General features: G+C 60.5%; 1 protein-coding gene across 1 annotated transcript; it reads left to right on the top strand.

Moving 5' to 3' along the window:
- Window positions 1-3,906: 3,906 nt before the first annotated feature.
- GZMM (granzyme M) lies at window positions 3,907-10,294 on the top strand. The gene is made up of 5 exons (XM_050771206.1): window positions 3,907-4,007; window positions 7,134-7,290; window positions 8,396-8,531; window positions 9,318-9,581; window positions 9,999-10,294. The coding sequence occupies exons 1-5, from the start codon at window positions 3,962-3,964 to the stop codon at window positions 10,149-10,151; spliced, it is 756 nt and encodes a 251-aa protein (XP_050627163.1). The 5' UTR covers window positions 3,907-3,961; the 3' UTR covers window positions 10,152-10,294.
- The last annotated feature ends 1,192 nt before the right edge of the window (window positions 10,295-11,486 follow it).

Genomic DNA, 11,486 nt, shown 5'->3' with positions numbered 1-11,486 from the left:
TGCTGTGATTACAGGCGTGAGCCCCTGTGCCTGGCCTGTTTTGAGAAGGAGTCTTGCTCTGTCACCCAGGCTGGAGTGCAATGGCATGATCATAGCTCCAGGGATCCTCCCACCTCAGCCTCCTAAAGTGCTGGGGTTACAGGCGTGAGCCACCACGCCCAGCCTAACCATTTTTACTTTTTTTTTTTTTTTTTTGAGACAGAGTTTCACTCTTTTTGCCCAGGCTGGAGTGCAATGGCGCAATCTCGGCTCACTGCAACCTCCGCCTCCCAGCTTCAAGTGATTCTCCTGCCTCAGCCTCCCGAGTAGCTGGGATTACAGGCATGTGCCACCACCCCGGCTAATTTTGTATTTTTAGTAGAGACGGGGTTTCTCCATGTTGGCCAGGCTGGTCTTGAACTCCCGACCTCAGGTGATCCACCTGCCTCAGCCTCCCAAAGTGCTGGGATTACAAGCGTGAGCCACCGCGTCCGGCCCCATTTTTACTCTTAAGTATATCCACACTATGTTTGCAGCTTATACTAAAAAATTATTTGTTGTCTATTTGAAATTCAAATTTCACTGGGCATCCTTATTTTTAGTTGCTAAGTCTGGCCATGCTGACACTGACGGACCTGCCTCCTGGGTTGTTAGGATTGGATGAGGTAGAACACGTGAGCATGCTCTGTGACCCATGGGCTCCCTGAACTCACCCCGGCCTGGCCGTGACACACGGGCTCCTTTTTTTTTTTTTTTTTTTTTTTTTTTTTTTTTTTTTTGAGACGGAGTCTCGCTCTGTCACCCAGGCTGGAGTGCAGTGGCGCGATCTCGGCTCACTGCAAGCTCCGCCTCCCGGGTTCACGCCATTCTCCTGCCTCAGCCTCCGAGTAGCTGGGACTACAGGCGCCCGCCACCACGCCCGGCTAGTTTTTTGTATTTTTAGTAGAGACGGGGTTTCACCATGTTAGCCAGGATGGTCTCGATCTCCTGACCTCGTGATCCACCCGCCTCGGCCTCCCAAAGTGCTGGGATTACAGGCTTGAGCCACCGCGCCCGGCCCCACGGGCTCCTTAAACTAACCCCGGCCTGGCCGTGACCCACGGGCTCCCTGAACTCACCCCGGCCCGGCCGTGACCCGCGGGCTCCCTGAACTCACCCCGGCCCGGCCGTGACCCGCGGGCTCCCTGAACTCACCCCGGACCGGCCGTGACCCACGGGCTCCTTAAACTAACCCCGGCCTGGCCGTGACCCATGGGCTCCCTGAACTCACCCCAGACCGGCCGTGACCCACGGGCTCCTTAAACTAACCCCGGCCTGGCCGTGACCCATGGGCTCCCTGAACTCACCCCGGACCGGCCGTGACCCACGGGCTCCTTAAACTAACCCCGGCCTGGCCGTGACCCATGGGCTCCCTGAACTCACCCCAGACCGGCCGTGACCCACGGGCTCCTTAAACTAACCCTGGCCCGGCCGTGACCCACGGGCTCCCTGAACTCACCCCGGCCTGGCCGTGACCCGCGGGCTCCCTGAACTCACCCGGGCCTGGCCGTGACCCGCGGGCTCCGTAAACTCACCCCGGCCTGGCCGTGACCCGCGGGCTCCCTAAACTAACCCCGCCTCACTGTGACCCGCGGGCTCCCTGAACTCACCCCGGCCTGGCCGTGACCCACGGGCTCCCTGAACTCACCCCAGCCTGGCCGTGACCCACGGGCTCCCTGAACTCACCCCGGCCTCGCGCTGCCAGTGGGAGCCCCCAGACCGTGGGGCACAGCAGGTGAGTGCAGCCTTTGCTGATCGATTTCTTCCAGCCACTTCATGTTTGTTTTTATTTAATTTTTTAAATGTATTTATTTATTTGAGAAGGAGTCGCACTCTGTCGCCCAGGCTGGAGTGCAGTGGCGCAATCTTGGCTCACTGCAGCCTCCGCTTCCCGGATTCAAGTGATTCTCCTGCCTCAGCCTCCCGAGTAGCTGGGATGACAGGCGCCCGCCACCACACCCAGCTAATTTTTGTATTTTTAGTAGAGATGGGGTTTCTCCATGTTGGCCACACTGGTCTTGAACTCCCAACCTCAGGTGATCCACCCGCCTTGGCCTCCCAAAGTGCTGGGATTACAGGCATCAGCCACCGCACCCGGCCTAAATTTATTTATTTTTGAGACAAGGTCTTGCTCTGTCACCCAGGCTGTAGAGCCAGTGGCACAGTTATGGCTCACTGCAGCCTCGACCTCCTGGGCTCAAGCGATCCTCCTGCCCCAGTCCCCCAAAGTGCTAGGATTACAGATGTGAGCCACTGCCTCTGGCCAGTATCTTTATTCATGAAAACCAAAAACTAGAACAGCCCAAATATCCGTCGGCTGGTGAACGCATAAACACAGCATGGTCCGTCCACACAACGGGATACGAGGCAGCCACGGGAAGCAGCAAGGCTCTGACACAGGCCGCAGCCTGGATGCACCTTGAGGACATCACGCTCAGGGAGAGATGCCAACGCAACAAATCCTGTGTGATTCCACTCCTGGGAGGTCCCTAGAGTCCGATTCAGAGACAACGTTGTGGCCGGGTACAGCGGCTCATGCCTGTAATCCCAGCACTTCAGGAGGCTGAGGCGGGTAGATCACCTGAGGTCAGGAGTTTAAGACCAGCCTGGTCAACGTGGTGAAACCCCGTCTCTACTAAAAATACAAAAAATTAGCCGGGTGAGGTGGCGGACGCCTGTAGTCCCAGCTACTCGGGAGGCTGAGGCAGGAGAATGGCGTGAACCCAGGAGGCGGAGCTTGCAGCGAGCCGAGATCCGGCCACTGCTCTCTAGCCTGGGCGGCAGAGTGAGACTCTGTCTCAAAAAAAAAAAAGAAATTTGTCGACGGCCAGGCGTGGTGGATCACGTCTGTAATCCCAGTACTTTGGGAGGCTGAGGAGGGAGGATCACCTGAGGTTGGGAGTTCGAGACCAGCCTGACCAACATGGAGAAACCCCATCTCTACTAAAAATACAAAATTAGCCAGGCATAGTGGCACATGCCTGTAATCCCAGCTACTCAGGAGGCTGAGGCAGGAGAATCACTTGAACCCAGCAGGTGGAGGATGCGGTGAGCTGAGATCGTGCCGCTGCACTCCAGCCTGGACGACAGAGCGAGACTCCACTCAAAAAATAAATAAATAAATTTGTCGATGGCCGGGCACAGTGGCTCACGCTGTAACCCCAACATTTTAGGAGGCCAAGGCAGTGGGATTGCTCGAGCTCAGGAGTTCAAGACCAGGCTGGGCAATGTGGCGAAACCCTGTCTCTATAAATAATTTTAAAATTAGCCACACGTGGTGGTAGCGTCTGTCATCCCAGATACCTGGGAGGCTGCAGCAGGAGGATCACCTGAGCCCAGGAGTTCAAGGCTGCCATGAATCACGATCACACCACCGCACTCCAACCTGGGCAACAGAGGGAGATCCTGTCTCTAAAAATAAAAAATTAAAAAAAAGGTGTTACTTGGCCAGATGCAATGGTTCATGCCTGTAATCCCAGCACTTTGGGAGGCCCAGGCGGGCGGATCACGAGGTCAGGAGATCGAGACCATCCTAGCTAACACGGTGAAACCCCGTCTCTACTAAAAATACAAAAAATTAGCCAGGCGCAGTGGTGGGTGCCTGTAGTCCCAGCTACTCGGGAGGCTGAGGCAGGAGAATGGCGCGAACCCGGGAGGCGGAGCTTGCAGTGAGCTGAGATCCGGCCACTGCACTCCAGCCTGGGCGACAGAGCGAGACTCTGTCTCAAAAAAAAAAAAAAAAAAGGTGTTACTTTTTCAGGTGTGATGATGGCAGTGTGGCTTCATCTCCAGTCCTCTTTGAGAAACACTTTCTAAAATGCTCGTGGGTGGAGGGTTTCGGGTGTGCAGCGGTGGGCGGGGCTGTGACTCGTCTCCCCCACAGGAAGCGCGTGTGCGGAGCTCGGGGCCGGGGCCGGCACCCACACTGGGTCTCCACAGCGGCATGGAGTCTTCACTGCTGGTACTGGCCCTGGGGGCCCTGTTGGTAGGTGAGTGGGAGCCAGAGTGCAGGGGGGACACTGAGGCCCAGTGCTCTCAGGGGGGGTCCCTGGATGGGAGGGGTGGTCCTGGGCGCCGGCATCCTGGGCGTAAGAGCGGAGATTCATCGTTGTTTGGAGGGGGACTGAGGCCTGGGGCGTCCCGAGCTCTTCACCCTTCACCTCGGGCGGATGTCCCGGGACTGGGGGGGGTGCGGTGTCCACCGGCTCACCCCGTCCATCCTCCCGGCAGCACCCAGGAGGCAGGGGCCACGCTCACACCCAAGGTGCAGAGCAGGAACCTGAGGCTCGGTGAAGGAGATACTGACCCAGGAGTACCCGGCTGGGAGGGCAGGGCCGGCACTCGATCCCCGCCGGCTGCCTCCGACTACCAAGGGCTTGCCTGGGACTAGGTGCTCAGCAGTGAGGGAGGAGGGAGGTGGGTGGTGGCTCCCCCGCATTCCAGCTGGACTGAGTGACAATGGCTCTTTGATGAGCTGAGGACCCAAGGAGGTGGGCAGAGGTGGGAATCCAGCCCTCAGCCATCATCATCCTTCCATTCTTCTTTCCTTCCACCCACGGGTCTATCCTCCCTCCCTCCTTTCATCCCCCTTCCTTCCCTCCACCCGTCCACGCATCCATCATCCCTCCTTCCTCCCATTCTTCTTTCCTTCCACCCACGGGTCTATCCTCCCTCCCTCCTTTCATCTCCCTTCCTTCCCTCCACCTGTCCACGCATCCATCATCCCTCCTTCCTCCCATTCTTCCACTCACCCATCCATCCATCATCCATCCCTCCTTTCAACCTTCCTCCTTCCCTCCATCCATCCCTCACTCCCTCCCTCCACCCATCATCTTCCCTCTCTCCTTCCTTCCATGTATCCACCCATCCATCCGTCATGCTTCTCTCCTTCCTTTCCTCCCTCTTTCTCTCCTTCCTCCCATCCATCCATCAACCTTTCCTCCTTCCATCCCTCCTTCCTCCCTCCCTGTGTCCCTCCTTCCTTTCTCCCTTCTTTCCGTGTGTCCATCTGTATTTGCAGGGCTCACGCTATTCTAGGCCTGCCCTCCTGTCTGGCTGGGAGAGACAGGCCAGGCACGAGGTTGTGTGCCACAGTCTCTGGGAGGGGCTGGTGCTGGGAGGCCAACAGAGCAGAGGAAGCACGGAGGGCGAGAGGGCAGGTGGAGGGCTGCTGCAGGAGACAAGAGCAGAAACCAAGGGAGGAAGCTGGTGGGGGAAAGGCATGCAGCCAGCTGGGTGGGACGGGCAAAGGCCCCAGGTTGCGGGCAGCTTGCAGGCACAGCAAGGGCCTGTGTGACTGGAGAGGGGAGGAGGGAGAAGGTGGTTGCAGGGCCATGTGGATTTTTTTTTTTTTAGACGGAGTTTTACTCTTTGTCACCCAGGCTGGAGTGCAGTGGTGTGATCTCAGCTCACTGCAACCTCCGCCTCCTGGTCTCAAGAGATCCTCCTGCCTCAGCCTCCCGAGGAGCTGGGATTACAGGTGCCTGCCACCATGCCCAGCTAATTTCTGTATTTTTAGTACAGGCAGGGTTTCTCCACGTTGGCCAGGCTGGTCTCCAACTCCTGACCTCAGGCTATCTGCCCACCTGGCCCTCCCAAAGTGCTGGGATTGTAGGCGTGAGCCACCGCGCTCGGCCCCCACGCGGGGACTGGATTTTCAAAGCATGATGGGGATTCAGAGAAAGATTTTGGGCTGATTTACATCACATTGTGAAGTCGATCCTTTTAAATTCATGATTGGTTTAAAATAATTTTTGTACGGTTTTATTAGGAAATCATTTATGCACTAGACAATTTACTTATTTAAAGAGTGCACTTCTTGCTGGGCGCGGTGGCTCACGCCTGTAATCCCAGCACTTTGGGAGGCCGAGGCCAGCCTGGTCAACGTGGTGAAACCCCGTCGCTACTAAAAATACAAAAAAATTAGCTGGACGTGGTGGTGGGCTCCTGTAATCCCAGCTACTCGGGAGGCTGAGGCAGGAGAATCGCTTGAACCCGGCAGGCGGAGCTTGCAGTGAGCTGAGATCGCGCCACTGCACTCCAGCCTAGGCGACAGAGCGAGACTCCGTCTCAAAAAAAAAAAAAAAAAAAAAAAAAAAAAAAAGGCCAGGCGCGTTGGTTCACACCCGTAATCCCAGCACTTTGGGAGGCCGAGGTGGGTGGATCACGAGGTCAGGAGTTCCAGACCAGCCTGATCAACATGGTGAAAGCCCGTCTCTGTTAATAATACAAAAATTAGCCGGGCGTGGTGGTGGGTGCCTGTAGTCCTAACTACTCGGGAGGCTGAGGCAAGAGAATCACTTGAACCCGGGAGGCGGAGCTTGCAGTGAGCCAAGATGGAGCCAAGATGGGCGACAGAGTAAGACTCCGTCTCAAAAAAAAAAAAAGGTTTTTTAGAAACTGGGTCTTGGTCGGGCGCGGTGGCTCAAGCCTGTAATCCCAGCACTTTGGGAGGCCGAGGTAGGCAGATCATGAGGTCAGGAGATCGAGACCATCCTGGCTAACACGGTGAAACCCCATCTCTACTAAAAATACAAAAAATTAGCCGGGGTGGTGGCGGACGCCTGTAGTCCCAGCTACTCAGAGGCTGAGGCAGGAGAATGGCGTGAACCCGAGAGGCGGAGCTTGCAGTGAGCCGAGATGCCGAGATTGCGCCACCGCACTCCAGCCCGGGTGATAAAGAGAGACTCTGTCTCAAAAAAAAAAGAAACTGGGTCTTCCTGTGTTGCCCAGGCTGGTCTCAAACTCCTGGCCCCAAGTGATCCTCACTCCTCAGCCTCCTGAAGTGCTGGGATCACAGGCGTGAGCCGCCTGCATCCGGCCTGATGTGTGTTTTGAAGGACTCCTCTGGCTGTAGACTTGCCTGGGCTGTGGGGCCCAGTGGGGCCTGAGAAGGTCCTGGAGAGGGCGTTTGGGAGGCAACCTGGGGGGAATATGATGGGGGGTTAGAGGGGGTGGGAGGGATGAAGGGCGGCCCCCACGTGGAACACTGAGGACTTCATTAGGATGGCACATCTGCTTGGGGTCCTCGGCCTCTGAGCTGGGCAAGGACAGTCGTGGCAGGTGTTGGGGCAATATGTAGCCCCAACCTGGCTCTTTGTCCCCCACCCCGGCAGGCAGTTCCTTTGAGACCCAGATCATTGGGGGCCGGGAGGTCATCCCCCACTCGCGCCCGTACATGGCCTCGCTGCAGAGAGATGGCTCCCACCTGTGCGGGGGGGTCCTGGTGCACCCAAAGTGGGTGCTGACGGCTGCCCACTGCCTGGTCCAGCGGTGAGTACCCTGCCCTGCCTGCCCCAGGGGTCCGCGGAATCCATCCGACGGCCCCCATTCTCTGCAGGGGGTGGGCTCTGGGAGATTTAGGCCAATTGTGGGAGCCCTCTCCCCTCCCGGTGACGGCCTAGGCAGATTTAAGTGACCTGCGCCTGTCAGACTCCTGGAGAAGGTTTACTCACTGCGAGAGGCACTGGCAGGGCACGCTCCTTCCCCGCTGCAGCCCGGGTCAGAGCCTGGCTGCTTTCACGGCCGAGCTACAGTTCTGGTGTGGACGGAGTGCATTGTGTCTGTCCATTCACCTGCTGATGGACCCAACTTAGTCTGGGGCTTCTGCTCTGAGGAAGGAGGGTCAGGTGGGGGTGTCTGCCACCTGTGGCCAGGAGGACGAAGCCGGCCTTCGAGAGTGGCTCAGGAATCGACCTGGTTCCCGGGGATCAGGAAGCCACTAAATGACCCATCTTGGAGTTGTCCTACCTCAGGACTGGCCAGTCCTACAGAGCCTAGATCAAGATGGTCAAAGTAACAAAAAGGGATCTGCTGGCTTGTGTAACTGCAAAGTCTAGCAGGAGGTCTAGCTTCAGGTGCGGCTTGATCCAGGTGCTCACAGGAGGTGCTCTGGAGCACGCCTGTCTCCCAGCTCTGCTGCACTGCCAGGAAGCCTGTCTCACAAGGCGACAAAGATTGACCCCCTCAGTCCCGTGGAAAGAGGGTTTAGCTCTCTCTAGTGGGGGCACACTTAGGAGGACTGGCAGGTGTCAACCCCTGTACAAATCACTGTGGTTGAGCCTGGGGCCCCAAGTGAAGGGAATTCCCAGGGCTGGTTTTCGTGAAGCTGTAGGCTTGGGGTTGGAATTCTGGACACACAGCCCTTGCCTGGGGCCAGGCCCAGGCAGAAGTCTGGGGTAGGGGTGAGAGCAGGGAGAGCTTCCTGGAGGAGGTGGGTTGAGAAGACACAGGGAAGAACCGGCCAAGCCAAGGCCTGTGAGGGGCAGTGGCTGTGAGTGATGAACTTGGGCAACCGGCACAGTGGGGGCTGGGATTGTATGTGGCGGGTTGTCCACGCTGGGCCAAGCCGCAGCACCCTCATCCCGTCTGTCCCCAGGACGGCCCAGCTGAGGTTGGTGCTGGGGCTCCATGCCCTGGGCCACCCCGGTCTCACCTTCCACATCAAGGCGACCGTCCAGCACCCTCGCTACAAGCCGGCCCCTGCCCTGGAGAACGACCTGGCGCTGCTTCAGGTGTGCGGGGATGAGACCGGGAGAACTGGGCACCGTACTGTCCCCCACGGGTGCCCCCTTGCCTCCTGCTGCTGTCCCCTCCCCCCACCCGGCCGCCTCCCCATCTGCTGTCCCCTCCCCCTGCTGCTGCCCGCTTCCCTCGCTGCCACCCCTCCCCCCACCGCTGCTCCCTCCACCCACCGCACCCCGCACTACCCCCCCTCGTGCTGCCCCTCCCCCCGCTGTCGCTCCTCCCCCACTGTCTCACCTCCCCCAGCCTCCCCACCTGCCGCCCCCTCCCCCTGCCGCCCCCCCACTGTCGCCCCTCCCCCACCGCCCCCCACTCCTCCCCCTGCTGTCCCTCCTCCCCCCACCACCCCTCCCCCCCCGTGGCCGCCCCTCCCCCGCCCCCCCTCCCGCACCCCTCCTGCTGCCCCTTCCCCCGCTGTCGCTCCTCCCCCACTGTCGCCCCTTCCCCCCCCGCCTCCCCACCTGCCGCCCCCTCCCCCCCTGCCGCCCCACCGCTGTCGCTCCTCCCCCACCGCCCCTCCCCCCCCCCGTGGTCGCCCCTCCCCCGCAGCCCCTCCCCGCACCCCCTCCTGCCGCCCCTCTCCCCCGCCACCCCCCCGCCCGCCACCCCCTCCCCTCGGCCGCCCCCTCCCCTCACTGCCGCCGCCCCCTCACCCCACTTGCGCACCTCCCCCCCCCACTGCCGCCTCTCCCCCCATCACCTCCCCTCGCTGCCCCTCCCTCCGCCCCCCCAGCCGCCCCCTCCCCCGGCTCACCTGCCCCTTCCTGTCGCTGTAGCTGGACGGGAAAGTGAAGCCCAGCCGGACCGTCCGGCCCCTGGCCTTGCCCGGTAAGCGCCAGGCAGTGGCTGCAGGGACTCGGTGCAGCACGGCCGGCTGGGGGCTGACCCGGCAGGGCGGGCGCCTGTCCCGGGTGCTGCGGGAGCTGGACCTCCGCGTGCTGGACACCCGCATGTGTAACAACAGCCGCTTCTGGAACGGCAGCCTCTCCCCGCACGTGGTCTGCCTGGAGGCCGACTCCAAGGACCAGGCTCCCTGCAAGGTGATAGGCGCCCGGGTGGGGCCGGGGAACGAGGCTGGCGGGAGGGCCGGGGCCAGAGCAGCCACCCGGGCAGGCCCCTGGCTCTCCCGTTCTGGGGAGTCCTGCCGGGGGCTGGGGGGCGGGGACCACTGGCGGGGGCCCCATTTCTCAGGTGTAGAAACTGAGGCTCAGGGAGGTTTAGCGGCGCTCCCAAGGCCACACGGCCGGGAAGCAGCGAAGCTGTGGCTTCTCCAGCAAGGATGATCCGGGGTGGGAAGAAGGAGCCGTGTTCACAGGGCCAGTGGGAGGTGGGAGGGGAGGCGTGTGCGCTGGGGCAGCCCCTGTGTCTCCTTGAGCCCAGGGATAACAGGCCCAGCCCTGCTCCCCTCGTCCCCTCGGCAGGCGCAGAGGCTGAGCCGCAGTGTGTCATCCCCGCAGGGTGACTCGGGTGGGCCCATCGTGTGTGGCAAAGACCAGGTGTTGGCCGGAGTCCTGTCCTTCAGCTCCAGGGTCTGCACCGACATCTTCAGGCCCCCTGTGGCCACCGCCGTGGCGCCTTACGTGTCCTGGATCAGGAAGGTCACCGGCTGATCCGGCCTGATGTCCTGGGGTGACCGGGACTGCCTCGCTGTCTCCACAGGACCCCTCCCCTCCAGGGCTGCAGTGGGGTGGATGAGGACAGGTGGGAGGGACAGGGAGGGGCCAATAAATCATGATGAAGGAATGCTCAGAGCCTGTGTCCCAGCCCGCCTCTGTCCATGCTGGCTGTGCGGCCTCCGACAAACCTATTTCCCTGGGAATTTTATTATTATTATTATATTGAGATGGAGTCTCGCTCTGTCGCCCAGGCTGGAGTGCAGTGGCGCCATCTCAGCTCCCTGCAATCTCCGCCTCCCGGGTTCCCGCCATTCTCCTGCCTCAGCCTCCCGAGTAGCTGGGACCACAGGCACCCGCCACCACATCCGGCTGATTTTTGGTATTTTTAGTATAGAAGGGGTTTCACCTTATTGACCAGGCTGGTCTCGAACTCCTGACCTCATGATCCGCCCGCCTCGGCCTCCCAAAGTGCTGGGATGACAGGCGTGAGCCACCGCGCCCGGCCCTGCCCTGCTTTAAAAAGGGAGGCTGTGACTCCCAAGGCTTCCTCCAGGAGGGGGCGGCGTTGGCCAGGCCGGGAGCCGCGGCCAGGTCTGCAGGCCAGCAGGTCTCGCCCGTCCTCCCCGCTCCCCGCCGCTCCTGGGGCTGGGCCTTGAACAGCATCCCGGGGTCGTCTTTTTTAGTAATGGCTTCATCAAGCTACGACTCACATAGCAAAGGGGTCCCCCTGCACACTGCGGTTCAGGGGCTGTGAGCACCTTCACAGAGCTGGGCAGCCACCACCGTGACGTGTCACCCCAGCACCCCGAAAACAGGCCCGCCTACTGTCACCCCAGCACCCCGAAAACAGGCCCATCTCTACTGTCACCCCAGCACCCCGAAAACAGGCCCGCCTACTGTCACCCCAGCACCCCGAAAACAGGCCCATCTCTACTGTCACCCCAGCACCCCGAAAACAGGCCCATCTCTACTGTCACCCCAGCACCCCGATAACAGGCCCGTCTCTACTGTCACCCCAGCACCCCGAAAACAGGCCCGTCTCTACTGTCACCCCAGCACCCCGAAAACAGGCCCGTCTCTACTGTCACCCCAGCACCCCGAAAACAGGCCCCATCCCCACTGTCACCCCAGCACCCCGAAAAACAGGCCCATCTCTACTGTCACCCCAGCACCCCGAAAACAGGCCTGTCTACTGTCATCCCAGCACCCCGAAAACAGGCCCCATCCCCACTGTCACCCCAGCACCCCGAAAACAGGCCCGCCTACTGTCACCCCAGCACCCCGAAAACAGGCCCCATCCCCACTGTCACCCCAGCACCCCGAAAACAG

The sequence above is a fragment of the Macaca thibetana genome, chromosome 19 (assembly GCF_024542745.1).
Source record: "Macaca thibetana thibetana isolate TM-01 chromosome 19, ASM2454274v1, whole genome shotgun sequence".
Taxonomy (NCBI): domain Eukaryota; kingdom Metazoa; phylum Chordata; class Mammalia; order Primates; family Cercopithecidae; genus Macaca; species Macaca thibetana.
The sequence above is the reverse complement of the archived record's forward strand: the minus strand, read 5'-3'. Positions and strand labels throughout refer to the sequence as shown.